The sequence below is a fragment of the Vanacampus margaritifer genome, chromosome 3 (genome assembly GCF_051991255.1).
Source record: "Vanacampus margaritifer isolate UIUO_Vmar chromosome 3, RoL_Vmar_1.0, whole genome shotgun sequence".
NCBI lineage: Eukaryota > Metazoa > Chordata > Actinopteri > Syngnathiformes > Syngnathidae > Vanacampus > Vanacampus margaritifer.
The window spans coordinates 7,426,192-7,444,221 of record NC_135434.1 but is presented as its reverse complement, the minus strand read 5'-3'; the positions used below and the strand labels follow the sequence as shown (position 1 = coordinate 7,444,221).

Below are 18,030 nucleotides of genomic sequence, written 5' to 3'. Positions count from 1 at the left end.
CCCCCCCATCCCTCTTCCCCCCAGCCCTGTCATATTGGGCCTGGTCATGGCATTGCCACTTGCCCCCACCGAGCGTGGGAATGGGATCGTCCAGCCGTTCACATCTCCTGCACTGCGGTTAACGGAATCAATTAAGCTGCCCCCCCCCTCCCCCAAACACAGCCACTCTCCCCCTCTTCTGCCACCACCCTCCTCCTCACACCCGCTGACCCCCGTCCCGCCTAGCCCCCAACTCTCCACTTTTTGTCACCCCCCCCCCCCCCCCTCCATACGTACATCCTAATTATTAGGCCCTTGCTTTGGGATGTGGAAATACACGCACACTAAATGCTTCCCATGTATAATAAAATCAGCAAAAAATGAACATTCATTGATAAGTGGGAAAGTTCAGTATACTATAAATAGATCACAAAGTTATCAGCAAATGATAATTTGATTAAATATATGCTTCTACTTGTGTCAAATCCAGGAAGAATTGCGGGGGGGAAAAATAAATGGTGCATGTCCTCGATGAGTCTGGAAGTGGTTTTTACTTTCGGTTATCTAGCTTTATGACGAGCAGAACACTCATACAGCTAGATAACCAAAGATAACAACCCACTTCCTAATCTTCTGCAATAATCCACACGCACACCTCCGCTTCTGGTCTCCTACTTTCCATCTTTTTTTAGAATTCAAATACATTCAAGCAATGAAAAAGACATCCTTTTTTTGAAAATCACATTCTGCCTTATATTCCTTTTTTTTTTTTTGTCATTGCCACTACACAGGATGCAAAAAAAAAAAAAAAAATCATCCATGGGAAAGAGCGATAAAAAAAGAAAAGAAATATAATCCCAATGTTAATGTTACATTCACTTGACATGAGGCAAAATGAGTGAGTTGAAGCAGGCCGGCTATAGAGTGCAGTCATCCTTGCACAGGGGCCCTCATCTGCAATGCAAATCAGGCCCAATCCCACAAAAGACTCGCTCGCCTCTATTAAGTCGTTGTGGAGCAGCCATGGATCTCATGTGAGGCCGGGAGGAGAACCAGCGCGCAGGGAAGGTGTGAGGAGTGTGGGTGGGGGGGGGGGGGGGGGGCGAATCCGGCGGCTTTCCCGTACAACAGCGCAGGGAATAAGGACGCCAATGTTTCGGATTATGAAGTCGGGATCTTGCTTTTTTGAGGGTCATATCGCCTCCGCAGCCTTCGTATAGCCTCGCAGCCGGAGGGTCCCAAAATGTGCATGCGGCGTGCACGCTCCCCCCCTTCGCTCTGCAAGCAGTGTGGAAGTGAAGGGGGGCCATCCCCAAAGCTTGACGGGGGGGAGGCTGGACAAAATATGGACCAACCCCGGCGAGGTCAAAGGCCTCCAGACCACGAGTATGTAAATACGGTGATGTCATGAAAAAGGAGGGAAAAAAATTTGGCAAAATCACACCCCCCCCCCAACCTCTTTTTCATCATCATCTTCTTCCCTCCTAATCCGCGCGCACGTCCGCGCTGGAGGGAAAACGAACGCCTTGTGCGGCGAGCAGCAAGCACCGCGCGCGTCGTCTTTCTCCGCAAGGAAATGTTTTTTTCCACCCCCCCCCCCCCCCCCGTCTTTATTTTACCTCCATCTGAGAGCGACTGTATCGCGTTTAAGGAAAAAAAAAAAAAAAAAGAAGACTATCCGAGGAGAGCGAATTGCGACAATAGGCTGCTTTTGTGCTCTCGCTTTCTGTATCATGCGTCAAAAATCCTTCTCGACTCCCATTTTTTTTTTTTTTTAAAAATAGCGCATCCGCATGGTGGACTACAATTGGCACCGTCGCCTCCTCCGACCTGTCCGCGTGTTTCTCGGGTCCCCACCGTGCGCATAAGTGTAAGTTGGGCTGGACATCTCACAACACGTGAGTGGAAAATATGTAGCTATTATTGCGCATGGGCATGATGCCGCTTTTTGTTTTGTTTTGTTCAATTCCAATCTTGATAGCATTAAACACGATACAAAGCAATGAAAGAATTATTCGACCTGTTTGTCAATCACGTCATCCACTTTGCAAGGGGTCCCACTCACACCAGGATAGCGGGGGTGGGCGGAGCTAACTCGGCAGGTGTAAAAAAAAAAAAAAAAAAAAGAGACCCTCGCACATTGCTTGTATTCATTAAATATGACATGTTTGACAACCGATATTGTCGCTTGTATTTGGAATCTATTTCATACATTTAGCCACTCACGTGGCACCATCTATTCTACGTGGCCAAAAAAGCACGAGTACACGCACATATTTTGTGTTTAGTTAATTTTCTTATTATAATCTTGACTTCAGACCGCATCGCCCCCCTTGAGATTGTACATTAAATGGATCAAATTAGGAAGGCCACCTCATTAGGGCCTCACAACGGGCCTGCCGCGCGCGCGTGCGCGAACAGAGGTCACGTCATCACAGCGCTTGATTAAGAAAAGTTGAACGCAACTCGAGCATGATGAGAACATAAATAGAAAACGCAACTATATATGCGAATGACTCGTTTCTTTGTGATATTGGATGAAGAAATAACACAACGCGCGTGTGACTTTACATCTACGCGTAGCCTATCATCTTTTTTTTTTATTATTATTATCATTGCACATCGTAGCCATCTGTATTAAAAAGTGTTATATTGCAAGGTTACCATTAGGTATGTGTTGTTAAATATGAATAGAAAATGATCATTTCAGCAATAATACACAAACTGCATCTGATCTCAAAGTGGGTCAAAAAGACATTACAAACCGCTTACTACATTTTCACTCGAAACCAAACCTACGCACGCACGTCACATTATTTACACCTTTCCACTACTTTTATTCTAGAACTTAACTTTTCTATTCACAAACGAGACTTAAAAGTTGCACTTACTTTGAGGCGAGTCACATGAAGTGAGTGGTCCGCGGTGTCTCGCTCGTCGTCGCATACGCTATCCCCTCAAATATCCCGTTCAAAATAACAAAAAGAGAGATGGTGTATAGGGTGGGGTGGGGGTGGGGGGTGCACATCGTGCACTTTGTAGAATAACCTGCATTTGATGCATGCTGCAGCCGCTCTGAGCACAGTGTGATCATATCCCAAGCACATGATAGACGGAGCTGGGAGGGTTTGGGGGGGGGGGGGGGGGGTGGGGGGTGGAGGGAGAGGGGGAGGGATGGATGGAAATGGGAGGTGGTGGGGTGGGGGGCACGAGACAACTTTCCCATACTGAAAAAGTGCGTGCAAAGTTTTCAGTCAGTTGGTTGGGGTGGGGGTGATGATGATGATGATGATGATGATGATTGGGGGGGGGGGGGGGGGGGGTTAAGTCCATCCTTCTGTGTGAGGACGTGCTCAGATATCTAAACAAGTGCCCCCAACTGCATTTGTTAAAAATAAAATTAAAAAAAAGCTCCTATAAATGAGGAAAGTGTGGAAATAGAGGACTAAGATTTATATTTATATATATTATATATATATATATATATATATGATCATAAGTTTGGTCGAATAGGCTACTAATACATAAATTATACATAGGCTATTTATTTATTGACTCAATCAGACAAATCCCATCCTTCTTCTAATAACGCTCGTGATAATGGAAGCCCTCCCTTGTCTAATTGATTCAGGCTGCACTAGGTTGTGCGTGCACGTCCAGTGACGTCGACGTGCAGCCATATTTAAATACGCCAAGGCAATTAGCGCATCCGAATATGCAAATTCAGCTCGTGCTACCCAGTCGGTGTGCAAGTGCCTGCGTGGCCGCAGACGGATTAGGGGTCTTCTTAAGACTCTTTTATTTTTCCTCTCTTATGTTACAGCATTTTCTTATTTAGTTGCTTCGGACCAATGAAGAGAAGAAGACGAGCGGCTCCTGCATGCGTGAAAACGCCAACATTTTTTATTTGATTTTTATTTTTTTCAATGGAAAGACTGCACGCTGCCACGTTCTCCGACGGTATTATTATTTTCACACGAATGCATATTTAATGCAGTGATTTAGTTGTTTTTCTGTATTATATCGACAAATTGACGCACGGGGCTATTTAGCTTATCTTTTTTTTTTTTTTTTTAAACGATACAATTACTGTTAAAATGTTAAATATGTGAAAAGGAGGCTTTTTAGGACAATACGGCTGATATTGTGACATTTGAATATATATATATTTTTATATATATATATTTTTTTTAATGATTCAAATGAGCGATTTGAACATAGTTACGTTGAGCGCTTGATGCCACAACAATGGCGGCTGAGAAATGACGCACTAAATGCTTCAGCAGCCGACATGTTTAAGTAGTGGCTCAAATTATTGGCACGTGCACGAACTCAAAACGTCTAACTCGTTTCCACATGCTCGCCATGGAAACGCATTCTATTCATAGGAAGAAGCCACGTGACCTTACCTCTCTTTACACCTTCGTGGTCCTCTTGAAGTTTGTACACAAAACTTCGAGCTATATGGCGGCGACTATCATGTCGTGTCGTGCGTGGCTTCCCACGAGTGGTTACCGACCTCGCTGCGCCCCTAAAGAGTCGTAAGAGGCTGACGATGTTTACGCGACAGATTTGACGCCATGCACGTGTCAAATCTGGTTGTCAAATCTAACACACAACCTATACCTTTTAAATAACGTTGGCAGTAGTTTTGGATTGTTTCCCCTCATTATTTATGTAATTGTAAAATGTATTTTCCCCGATTGTTTATTTGTCTCTAGAATGTGAAATGTTAAGGTCACGTCACCCTTTTAGAGGAGGGCGGGGGTGGGGTTTGGGGGAAACCTATGATTCTAAAGGGAAAATGACGTGATGCGTTCACTTACCTTTGTTAATGCAGCAATAGCCTCTTATGAATTCTGGAATAAGCAGTACATTATATCGATAAGATTTGAGTTTTTGTGTGAAATGTTTGTGTGTGTTTACAAAGTATAGCTACCTTCTTTGTTTTGTTTTGTTTTTACGTGCACAGTAGGCTTTAACGAGGCTCATTAATGGCATTGGAAATGTAACTTATGGTTTTATGATTACAAACGCTCCATTAAAAAAGACGGGAAAAAATCATGTTAAGAGACCTTTTAATTGTATTCTTGCACTTGTCAAAGCGCTTTGATTAGCATAAGCATGCATTGTCCTCTCTGTTGTTAAAGGTAATTATAAGCCTTAGCATCTTCCCATTTTCTATACTGCCATTGTTGTTGGAGTAATTCACAATAGCGCTAACTAATATTTCATGATTTTTCAACTGTACTTAATCGTCTTGAAATTCGAATGCGGTTTGTGACAAAGCCTAAAAAAAAAAAGCACAATATATAGCCTACTAATAAATAATGTTCATTGTCATACTCACCCCAAGACGAAGACGACCAAGAGTCCAGCTCTGCTCTACGACTCAATGCTGACATCTAGTGGCGGAATGGAGGATGGCTACAACTGGACTGGAAAGAGCGGCTTTCACAAGTGTCCATCCATCCATCCATTTTCTTGGCCGCTTTTCCTCACTAGGGTCGCGGGGGTGCTGGAGCCTATCCCAGCTGGCTTCGGGCAGTAGGCGGGGTACACCCTGAACTGGTTGCCAGCCAATCGCAGGCTTTCACAAGTGTAAATCACTAAACGCACGGTTTTCATGAAAACAAAACTCATATAGCCTATACTTGGTTAGAACATACTGTACGTCATAGATAAAAATCGTATGCATTCAAATGTATTCGGCATTATATATATATATATATATATATATTTTTTTTGCTGCTTTCGAATTTGGAACGTGACTTAATTTGACCTCGTCGATTACATTTTAATTTTTACTTTTACGTTATGTTTATTTTAATTACTGCGTTATTTCTGTTTACCAAATAAAAATGTGCATTTCAATTTGACATGCCCGGTGTATACAGTAGAGAGAAAAATGAATGATAAACGGTTAGAATGTATGGTTTTAAAAAAAAAATGGTTCTAGATTACGCATTTGCCCCAATTCAAATTTAGCCCGACATTCTGTTAATTATGAACTCGGAATAATAAACTTAAATATTAATACAGCTGTATTAGTCTTTTTACCATGAGATAGTTGCTTTTTATGAATTTGTGTTTTCAAAGTTTACACAGCAGGATGTAGGCCTATTCGTTAAATTAAATTGCACGTGTGTTGTTCTCACTGTTTACATTTTTATTGCTTAAATAACATTTAAAATTTCAGTTTGGTTATCTTAAAAATACTATTAAAATGCTTTAAAAAATATGAATCCTTGCGAGTTTACACTGAAATGTTACTGGGCTTATAAAATTCGTTTTTACAAGCAAATTTACATCTAGGACATTATTATTTGTATAGAAGCATCTTCCGCAAGGTTTTGTAAATGTTAATGATTGAACGAATCTAACTTAAGGCCAATTATTACGGAATGATTAAAAAAACAAACATCCAAACTGCATATAATTCTAAATTACATTTACTGTTTATCTGACTTTAAATGAAATAATTGGAAGAGAAGCGGCTTTGGGACGACTTCCTAAATTATACAGTTAAAAAAAAACATTCACAATCCCGCCTATTGTTAATGTAAATAGATGAAGTGTGTTGTATTTTCCAAATACTCATGTGATAATAAATAAGTAAATTGTAAGTTCCTTATCTCTGTTGTGTTTGCTTTTTAACATTGAATTTAAATGAGTTTTATTTTAATGGCTGGAAGAAATACCCTCTCTGTAAAATTAAGAAGTGCTTATAGTGGCCTTATGTGCTTTTTTTGTCATCATTTGAATGTCGTGCAAGTCTTTTTTTTTTGCACCACCTTCACATTTATGAGCTCTTTTAAATCTGCCCGGAAACAAGAGCCATCGGAACGTGGATGCATGCAGAAACAAGTCCGACACAATGAAGTCACACCAAGTCACAATGAGGATAACTAAGAAAGCCAGTAAGTTTACTGAAATCTCTGCAAAGTACAAACAATTCCACTCCCCCCTCAGCCGAGGAGATTTTTTATTTTTTATATATATTCCAGCCCCTCCAGCTCACTTCGATTGAACACCATCACCGCGAGTCTCAAATGGCGACAAAGGCCAGCTTATGCCGCCGAAAGCCGCTCATATTCTGCACAAAACGTCTCTGGGTTGACACAAGCTACATTTCTCACTACAGACTTGACGATTTAAGCATCGAACAGAAACAGAATCTCTCTTTCTTCTTCAAGATTTAAATAAACCACACAATGTGGAGTAACAAAGAGGGATGATATGCTATTACACACGGCTGTACAGGTGGATGCCCCCCCCCCCATTATTTTTTGGGAGGTACCAGCATTTACTTTTAATCTCTTATCTCAACGTCGACGACACAACTGATCAACAGGTGATAACAAAAAAAAAAAAAAAAAAAGCAGCAACAACAACAAAAGAAAAATATAAATACGCTTCATGTCTTTGGTTCATTTTCACTCTTAATTAATCACCAGGACATGTTGGCAATAACTCAAACTGGGATTGGATATAAATAGATGCTAATGACGGTGTCACGTGACTTCTTGACGCGTCACACACAAATCAACGCTTAAGAGGGCTGAACGCTGTTGACACAAAAGTCAAACCGGACTTGAGTGGAATTGAAGTGTGAAAAGAAATTGTACATTTGAACATTTTTTTTTTTATTGTCATGTTTCAATGCTTGCAAAATAAAAACATAAATGAATGTGAAAATAAGAAGTTTACAACACACAAATGCCACTGGCTTTGGTTTACTCCACTCGCTCGCCTCAAACATCTTATTTTTTTTTCCCTCTCAGCCTTTTTGTACTGAATAAAAAAAAGAAAAAGAGTGAGAAGAACACTGCTAAAAGAGGCTCTGCCCCTGTTTGAAAATGCACAGACTATACAGTAACAACATAGTGAACCTGCATGAAATATGCACATTGAAATATCATAACACTTAAATGACAGCAGATACATGACTCCGAGGCAGACATAAGTGGCTAGTTTGGCTAATCAAAACAGCTATCGATCAGAAACCAGCGACCGGTGATCACATTTGACCTACGTAGCCGTCGAAAGTGTAGCAAATGATGTTTTATTTAAAAAAATAATTCAACTGGAGGAGATTACGGAATCAAATTAGGCCTGCGGATGATATGAGGTTATTCCTCACCATCCATTTGCAAAATGTTATTACTTAAAATTGTACTGCTTGAGCCCGGGCCGGACATGACAAGCTGAGCTCGTGTAAGGGAAAACAAGGTCATGTTCAATAAGTTAATTAAGCTTAAGGATGAAACATGTGAGACATCGAATGCACGTCATTGGACGTCAGTGTGATTTCTTTGTCGTCCTCACTTTGCTTGTGTTGGAGCCCAAAAAGTTGCAGGAAATACACCAGCTCTGCTCAGGGCTCAATTAAAATAAAACAAAACAAACCAAACAACATGTGCAACTGCACATAGAAACTCCACTAAGAAACCAAAAAAAAAAAAAAAAAAAAAAAATTATATATATTTATATATTAGAAAGCTATACACAAGCATGTTAATTTCACAGATTATTTTTTTTATTTTTTATTTTTTAAAGATTCTTAATATTACCATTATTATATATAATTAGAAATACACGTTTAATAACAAACCTCTACAAAGATAAAACAGTTCAGCAAAGCATTGGATCTCAGTCGGTTTCATGGCTTGGGGCTCCAAAGCCCGTTCATCCCCTCCTCGTCCCCCCCCCCCGACAGGGTGGGGAGGGGGTGCGCTATCCTTCTCTTATTAGCAAAGCTATCAAAAACACATTCTGGCTTATAGAAACTACAAAAAGCCACAAAAATGCTTTGCATTGTATTCCTTTCATATGAAAATATAAGCAAGTGTATCGTACAATTGTTTTTTCTTTGTTTTTCTTTTTCTTTTCATAATACTGATAGTTAATACTAGATCCCGAGGCTTGTTGATTACGCAAACTCTTGGATCACGCCCCACTTTTTTTTTTTATTACAACCAAAAAGTTCCAAACACGTTGGGGTCCAATTACCTGTACAGTCCTTCATATGTTGCATATTAGCTTTTCCTTTAGCGAGTAAATAAATCTTGAAATGTCCGGCAACTTCTTCGCCTCCCCCTTTCGACCTCTATTTACATAAATACGTTGAACCTGCAACATGACATCATCTAATGTTAACACACACTTGTTTTTTGTTGTTGTTTTTTTTTTTTGCAAGGGAGACGGTACATAGCGATGAAACTGAAACTGTACACACACGCGCGTGTTTATCAAGTGCTAAGGTGTCCTCATGCACTCGTGCTAATGCTCTTTTTTTTGTGTGTCTTTTCTAGTCAACTGATGAATTGTAACTTACGTGAAAACAGAGTACCTGACTATTGTTGTTGGCGATATGCATATATGTACACGGGTGTGAAGATATACGCATTGCTGATTGGTTTTATCCACACGCAAAGCAATTTTTATGCATAGTCCCCCGACTGAAAATAGAATAAAAACACGCCCCTCCCCAAACGGAGCCCACCGGTTTATGTGATGTCATATGTAATAGCACACGCACGCACGCAGCAAAAATAAAAACAAACAAAAATAGTTGTAGACTTTTGAGAGGGGGCCTGTCAGATGATTTGAACTGTTGTTCAGGGGCGGGGCGTAGGGGGGGGGGGGTGCGTTGGGGTTAATCTGCGCTATCATGTGGCCCAGCCCTCGGACAGGCGCACCCGCTTGATGGAGGGGCTCTCGCGCTCGTCCAGGGCGGGCCGGGCCAGTCCCAGAGGAGAGTGGAACTCGTTCCTGTGCTCGTCGCGGTCGCTGCCTTCGTGGGAGCTGCTACAACTGCTCAGGCTATCGACCGGGGAGCGCCCCGAGTCCTGGCGGGATGAGGGGTTCTGGGGGGGTAGTACCCCACCGCCGCCGTAGCCCCCCGGTGTGCTGCTGGTGCGATCTCTAGGAGGAGAAACAGGTTCGGACTTGATGTGCAGGCTTTGAGCAGAGGGCAGGGAGAGATTTGAACCCTGACATAAGTGAGAGCTAGAGCAATTTCTGTAGGAAGGAAGAGGAAAGGAAAAAGGTGTTACAGAGATACAGAGCACACAAACATGCATTTGTCTATTTTCAAGAGGTGTCATATTTGTGCTGTGAAGGTTTGGGGGGGGAAAAATGGGTGATATACGGTTCAGCGGTGCCTCGACTGGTGTCCATGCACGAAGCATAAAACAAAACATTTTTTGCCGTTAATCCATTCCAGTATCAACATTTTTGGTTTTGAATAAGAAAAATGGAACTTTACTTGGAGTGTCGGGCGATTACATTTCTTTATGAAAACCTCTATTTTTTTTTATCTCCAGAATAAAAAAAAAAATTCTTTATTGTAATTAAATCGCATGACTTCAATTATTAACTCACAATTTCTCAAATTTTTTATTTCTGTTCTAAATGCACATTCAAATATTTTTTTCTATTTTTTTTCATGTTAAACTAATAGAAATATGGCTGCATCTTTTAGTCATTGCATAAAATTGAGCTCAAATTAAAAAGATGCACTGTACTGTAAAAAAAAACAACGTGTGATATTGATTTGTGTTGCGGTCATTTTTTTGCCACTAGATGGCATAATTGCATTTTTAAGACGTTGACAGCTCAACGCATTTTTTTTTTCATATTATGATCTTTCTAATCTTTAACATGAAGTAACTTTTGAAATTCTGCACATTTTTAAAATTGTAAAATACAACTTAACCCCAGTCTCCACAATTATATGCATTATTATGAAATTTATAAAAAATTTGACATGGACATGTCTGCTGCGTTGCGACTGGAATTCCCGCAGTACAGGCTTTCAAAGTAAGGAGCGGTCAATAATCTTAATCTTAATCGTTAAAAAAATAATAGTGGCATTAAAGGAACTTCAAATTAACTGAAAATGAATGCACTAATTTTGACACCCTTAATTCAAATGAATTAACAGCAAGATTCAATAGAATGTAAAGAATTAAACCGTTTGTGCATCATGATTGTCTGGTTTGGGTGCCTTGGCCACCAGAGGGCAGTATAATACAGACACACGGACATGCCACCAATGCTCAGTAGGTTGCAGTAAAATTACTCACTTTTTGCACAGGATTAACAATATATGACTGTAAGTATTGTTGTATTCTCTGTCTATATCTGTTGCTAAACCTTCTGCGTTCAAATCTCCATTGTTAACTCTTTGACTGCCAGACGTTTTCAGAAAAGGGATGCCGTGGGTGCCAGCCGATTTTAAGCATTTTGACTGATCTTTCAAGGTCCATAGAAAATTATGTGTTTGGACTATGGAAACACACATACTACCAAAAAAAGATTGGACTCTCATCTTTCATCAGAAAGAACAAGTTTGTTTCTACCTTATTCCGTTTTTCAGTAATCCACAATAGAAAATGGTTAGTTTCACCTCTGTTTTGAAACGTCTTTGGCACTCCTCCATAGGATTTTACTAAACGTTATTTAACGTTTTTGGCAGTCAAAGAGCTAAAGGCTTAAAAGACCACAACATCGAGGCTAGTTTCATTAGCCTGTCTATGGCGTTTTGCATTGTGTGTTAGCATTTAGCTAGCAGGCTTTCATGTACGGCAAAAGTTATGCGGTTGTTTTAAATACACGGTTATTTTAGTTTTTCGCCGTCACTCAGCCGACTTCTTGCTTTGAAATGTTATTTTCGAAAGAGAGGCCTTTCTGATGCGTTTCTGTCAGGCTAAGCATAAAACAGTACACTCTCTTGGGCGTGACATCACCCGCGTGTGATGAACCATGCATTTCAACCGGAGCTGCGCACACTCACCCGAGCTGTCCGAGGGCCGAATGCTGCATGTTCTGAAGGTGTTGTTGCTGCCAGCCGCTCATCGAGCCCAGGTGCAGGGAACTGCCACTGTTGAAACCGGACAGCGAAGACAAGTCTGCACTATTTAGGGAATACTCTGTACAGTGAAAAAAACAAAAACAAAAAAAAATTTAGTGATGATGTGTACAAGTTGCAGAGAGATTTCAGCTTGCTTGAATAAGGCAGCCATTCCTAACTTCTCTATTCATTTGTGTGACAACAGCACCCTCTTCTGTTCAAATGTTGAACAACATTTAAAATGTGAGTGATGATCATGGATGGGCCTTTGCTGCACCGATACCATGACTATTTATGCAAAGGTGTTCCACACATTAGATGTATCATTAAAAAAATAAAATTATAATATTGTTTTCCCAAGTCCCATGTACAGTTCTCGAAAAAATAATAGACTTAAAATTGACTTTTTGTATTTTGACAATTGTCTGTAAATTAATACTGTAAATCTATTCTAGTGAGCTACTACCTTTAGTTGTACGCTAAATAATCATTGGTTTAAATAGAAATAAAGCAAAAAAATTGGGATGAGTGAGTATAGATACCACTTTTATTTTAAGGTATCAGTACTCGTGACCGCAGCTGATACCATCGGTTGCTCTCTTGTGGAAGGAAATATGCTATGTGGGTCTTTCTTTAAAAATGATGTCATTGTTTTTTGGGGGGAAATTTTATGTATCAAGAGTACTAGTGTTGTTCGTACTTTATATTGGTATCGGTGATTACTCAAGAGGTGGCGTTGGTATGAAACAAGTGGTCTCAAACATCATTACTAAAAATATATTTAAAATATGAAAGGAACCACAAAATCATCATTTCGCAGTGGTCTCTCAAAGTAGTTGACAAGATAACTTAGAAACACAAACATTGTCGTTCAAAGCATTTATTTAGCAAAATATGAAAAATGGTCACATTGTAAGGGGTATTCCTTTAACAAAAAAAGTTTTATAATGATCATATATTAACTCAATTACTGCCATTGACGGCTATAGACGTCAAAAATTCATTTGAACTATTTCTATTAGTTAAAAAACAACAACACTTTTGCTAACAAGAGTATGAAAACCTAGATTTTTTTTTAATTGTAAATTTAGAACAGATATAAAGTTTGTGATTAATCGTTAGTTAACTAGAAGTCGTGATTAATTACAATATAAAAAAAAATAAATTGCCTGACGGGCCTAATTTAAAAAATAAAAATAAGGGCCATTTAATCGTAATTAATCACATGATAATTTTAGATCTGTTAATAATGTACAATTAAAAAAAAAGGTTTTATAAAAAATGAAATAAAATGAAAAATTGTCTAACTAATAGAAATAGTTCACATGAATTTTTGACGTCTATAGTCGTCAATGGCAGTGAATGAGTCAAGTGTCTGACTATGTGGTTCTAAGATCAAATGACTAATCATAAAGCCCATGCCAGTGTTAATAAATGTGGTGGCGCATAATACGTACCTGTACCATAAGAAGTGGAGATGGCAGATGGGTAACCACCCATGCCTTGTCCCGGCAGAGTTGGAGTTGCTACTGACACAACTGGGGTGGCCAATGACTGAGCAGACTGCGAGTTGTTTATTCTCTGGTTCTGCGACAGAAAAAAGTAGACGGGCAACAAGGGGATGAGGAAAAAATAAATAGACTTAAGGACATTTAATGGACAGCAAAGCAAGAAAGTTACACTCGTCTTTTTCCATTTTCTTTCTTTCACTCAGCAGATGCTGGCAAAATGAATGTGATGCCAACTTGCGCGGGGAAGCAATTGCCTGACACGCGCTGAACCCAGCCAACCCTGTCATTTACCCTTCGCGAGGGCCCGCCGTCGCTATAGTAACGCCATCTGTCTCCAAGGCAACGTAGGGTAGCGATGGCAAAGGGAGAGGACGCACTTTTGCGGTGGCGAAGGTGAGCGTTTGCCGGCAAAGGTGCAAAAAAAAAGAAGCGCGACACAATCACAGTAATAAACACTGCAAATTGCGTGTGCGTGCGTTGCACGGCCGTTGGCACGGAGACAAGTGAGAGGCAGAAACTAAATGTCAACTCAAACTTAAGAAATTGGATGTCAGGTCAACGTGCTGTTACAGTCACACAACACTGGAGGGCACTGTGTCCTAACAAAGCAAAAAAAAAAAAAAAACAGTCCATTTGCATTGCAGTCAACTAGAGATGGAAAAAGTGAAACTGGATTGAGAAATGTCAGGCTCTAATAATCTAATGGCAGCAAAACTAAAAAATAAATAAAAAGCGACTGTTTCTACAATAATTGGACAAGATTATTGATTTGAGGGAGGCTGCTGGGATGTTCTACATTTGAGCAGTCCGACTTACCAATAGCAGATCGACATCATCAGACTGAGGGCATTAAAGGGGAGGGTGATAAATTCCAATTAGAGAATGTGAGTGAGTCGAGTTGCGTTTCTAAAGTAGAAGCTGTTACCAAAAGTATTGCTACACTACATTAACCTCGGGAAAATGACAAAGGAAAAAAAAAAATGGTCAAAGCAGACATTGTTACTCATAAAGTTGGAATGAACAATTTATTATTAGGAACCTCCGCCAAAATTTTTTCATGAAATGCAAACAAAAGTTATGCTTGAATTGATTTCACTTGGGCAATTAGGACTCATAATATAATTGTTGCATCTGATAAAAAGCGATTAGGAATGCATTTAAATAGGACAAAGGATTGTTTCTGAACACAAAATGATTGAAACTTTATGAGAAAAAATGTGCATAATCATGATTATAGTGGTTTGCACACACACTTAATCACCCACATCCCAAAAAAAAGAGAAAAAAGAGCAATGATGATGACATGTCAAATCGGTAAAATTACCGAATGAACAATAGTGAGCTCTCCAGAAAAAAAAAAAGAAAAGAAAAAAAAAAGATTATAGTGGTATGCAAAACAATTACTGATTTAAAAATACACAAAAAATAGTCTGGTACTGAACATTTGTCACTTTTCACGTACGGAACATTTGGTTCCATTTCAGGTACAGTACGGTACATTTGCATTTTAAACCTTAACAAGTGTTTTGAATTGTCATTTTTGATTTGAATTCATATTTCAGTATGGATTTTTCTTTTCTCTTAGACTAAGCATAATGCTAATGTTTGTTTTTGATTGACACTTGGGCCTATTATGTTACTCTATTTTATATGTTGGTGGTACTTGATGATATTTTTTACCTGATATAAAAAAGTTTGATAACCACAGATATCAGACTTTAGGGCTGGAAGCAAATGGCCCGATACAAATATAAAAAATAGCAACATAATAGAAGAAAATGACAGGAAATAATTGGAGCGATGGAGATGGTTGCGTTTACTCACAATGGAGGGCATGTTGTTCTTGGCGCCGTGCGGGATGAGAACACGGAGGTCGGGTTTGCGGTTGTTCATGCCTAAATTCATGGGTGGGGGCGACTTTGCTTGCATGTTCTTGTTCATGCCGGCCTGAGAGACCAGCAGGCCCGGGGAGTTGCGGTGATTGCCATATCCATTTCCTGGCAAAGCAAAGGAAAGATGGCAGAGTCAGGAACATCCCAGAAATAGGACAACCTCCAAGTCCGTATAGTTGACTACACATTTGAACTCATTTGCTGCCATTGACGGCTATAGATGTCAAAAATTCATTTCAATGTTAGTTAGTTTAGCATTTTAGTATGAAAACCTAGAAAAAAATATATTGTACATTTAGAACAGATAGATAAAATTTGTGATTAATTGTGAGTTAACTAGTGAAATCATGCGATTAATGCCGAAAAAAAATGACGCCCCTAATTTTTAATAATCTGAAAAAAAGAGAAGATTATTAAAAATTAGGGGCGTCAGGCGTTTACATTTTTTAATCATAATTAACCGCATGACTTCACTTTTATATCAGTTCTAAATGTACAATTAAAAAAATATCTAGATTTTCATACTCTTGTTAACAAAAGTGGGAAAAAATGTTAAACTAATAGAAATAGTTCAAATGGATTTTTGACGTTTATAGCCGTCAATGGCAGTGAATGAGTTGATATATATTGACGGCTATAGACGTCAAAAATTAATTTGAACTATTTCTATTAGTTTAACATTTTTTCCCCACTTTTGTTAACAAGAGTATGAAAACCTAGAAAAAAATATATAGTACATTTAGAACAGATATACAATTTGTGATAAATCGTGAGTTAACTAGTGAAGTCATGCAATTAATTATGATTACTAATATTAATTGCCTGACGCCCCTAATTTTTAATAATCTTTTCTTTAAAAAAAAATAAAAATCTTTTTTTTAAACAATAAAAGATTATTAAAAATGAGGGAAGTCAGGTGATTAATTTTTTTAAAATTGTAATTAATCACATGACTTCAATAGTTAACTCACAATTAATCACAAATTTTATATCTGTTCTAAATGTACAATAAAAAAAAGTTCTAAGTTTTCTTACTCTTGTTAACAAAAGTAGAAAAAAAACGTTAAACTAATAGAAATAGTTCCAATGAATTTATGGCAGTGAATGAGTTAATAGTTAGCTGAGTTAAAGAAGACCTGCACACAAAACCACCAAACCACAAAGAAGAACCTATAATGTTTTGGTCCGATCCATGATTTTACTTATGTTATTGTATGAATATGACTGACAGTTATCACAATTATACAACAATATATAATAATTGTAGACTTAATAATCTACAGAAGAGGATTAGGGCCAGTGAAGAGAAAAAAAAAAGGTTGGCATGATTCTGACTTTAAAGTCAGAATTCTGACAAAGTGAGAATTCTGCCAACCAACCCCCAAATGATGTGTCATAATTTGGCACATCATTGGGAGATGAAATGAATATTCATGAGCAAATGTAAGCATACAGTATACAGAAGGTGCTGAAGTGAAGGTTCTAACCCAAATGAGGATTGTTCAACTCTATTCTTGCAAAATCACATTCCAGAGTTGAATAACTCTTGGAAATCCTGCGGTTTAAGATAATTAGGATCCAAAATATTCCATTTTCACCTTGCACTCCTTTCAACCACCCCCCCCCCACCCAAGTCTTTTCTGTCATTTAGCTAAATGAGCCATGGAAAGGTTGCTTTTGACCCTCGAGTGGTCGTATCGTTTACTTGGCGTCTGCACAAAAAGCCGACCCCCCCCCCCCCCCCCCCCACTCTTGTCACAGTCAGTTAAGGCTACATGTGCCCGGCAACAGCCAGTGAATCATGTAAAAACATCAAATTACGGGCAGCACCGCCACAGCGGGACGGGGCCCATCATTTGGCCATCACAAGTAAACGTGTGGTCGCTCCACACAAAAAAGACCCTCCCTTGGGGGGGGGGGGGGGGGGGGAGCCACCGGCTCTGCAACGACAACACAAGTGCGCCGCACGTTTTTCCCTCTTGCGGTGAAAACCCTCGTAATATCATAAAGACAAAAAAATAGGAGGGAAGCATTCCTGTGAGCAACATATTCTTTGTTTCGAACCCAATCCCGCAAAAGCTGCCCCCCCTCCCCCCCCTTTTTACTTCTTCCAAGGGCTAGAACACAGGGCGCAGTGTGGACTTTCCCACTTGAAAGACAGGCAGGAATTATACGTTAGACATAAATGAATTTCCTAATCATATACTCCAGGGGGGGGAGAAATGAGTCGCAGATGTCTTCCTGGGCAATTTCCCTCGCTGATCTTTGTTTAATTTGAGAGCGAGGTTTTTGTTGTTTGGAAATGAAAAGTCTGAAAAAGCACAATTTGAACAGTTCGGGAGAGTGAACGACGGCGAGCGGTGACGAGGGAACGAATGATAAAAATGGCGCTAAGCTCACGCGCGGGTGCTTCACGTGTGATGTCATCCTGTTAATATACGCCGCGGCGCATATTGAGCCGCTTTTCCAATGCGGATGGGCCGTAATGTGCGAGAGCGGCATCTTTGTATGTTTGAAAGTAAAAAAAAGCGACTGGATGCATATGGATGCACGTGTGTGTTTTCTATGGGAGCCTCTCGGTTCCGTCTCGATCCTCACATTAGCAAAGTGGCAGCTGCCTCTTCAGCTTTCCTGCTCTCTCATTCTCATGGCTGGCCCTTTGTGAGCTGGAGTGGGTGCATGTGGAGAGAGATGAATGAGACCTCACACACTCCGAAAACACACATTGACAGCGCGCATACACACGCGTTGGTAAATAAGCCGTGCCGCCGCGTTTCTGCAGAGATGAAAA

The 18,030-nt window shown here is 39.7% G+C and overlaps 1 protein-coding gene and 2 long non-coding RNA genes across 11 annotated transcripts in view; 1 reads left to right on the top strand and 2 right to left on the bottom strand.

The window, feature by feature from the left end:
* LOC144049408 (uncharacterized) overlaps positions 1 to 3,050 on the bottom strand; it is a 47,877-nt gene extending 44,827 nt beyond the window's left edge. Inside the window, exon 1 of the long non-coding RNA XR_013293556.1 lies at positions 2,871 to 3,050. This is a non-coding gene — a long non-coding RNA (uncharacterized LOC144049408). The remainder of the gene's footprint in view (positions 1 to 2,870) is intronic.
* Positions 3,051 to 3,321: 271 nt separating this feature from the next.
* Positions 3,322 to 6,605, top strand: LOC144049409 (uncharacterized). Its single transcript, XR_013293557.1, has 2 exons — positions 3,322 to 5,429; positions 5,569 to 6,605. It is a non-coding gene; the product is annotated as an uncharacterized LOC144049409 (long non-coding RNA).
* Positions 6,606 to 6,878: 273 nt separating this feature from the next.
* Positions 6,879 to 18,030, bottom strand: part of mef2cb (myocyte enhancer factor 2cb) — a 92,700-nt gene continuing 81,548 nt past the window's right edge. For 4 of the 9 annotated variants that reach the window (XM_077561363.1, XM_077561362.1, XM_077561364.1 and 1 more), the window contains 5 exons: positions 15,172 to 15,344; positions 14,164 to 14,187; positions 13,294 to 13,423; positions 11,780 to 11,915; positions 6,879 to 10,002 (listed from right to left, as the gene is read on the bottom strand). In XM_077561363.1, coding sequence (XP_077417489.1) covers positions 9,651 to 10,002; positions 11,780 to 11,915; positions 13,294 to 13,423; positions 14,164 to 14,187; positions 15,172 to 15,344 — 815 coding nt within the window. In that variant the 3' untranslated portion in view covers positions 6,879 to 9,650. Of the gene's footprint in view, positions 10,003 to 11,775; positions 11,916 to 13,293; positions 13,424 to 14,163; positions 14,188 to 15,171; positions 15,345 to 18,030 lie in introns of those variants that run through there. The other 5 variants (XM_077561369.1, XM_077561366.1, XM_077561365.1 and 2 more) reach the window with 2 other exon arrangements.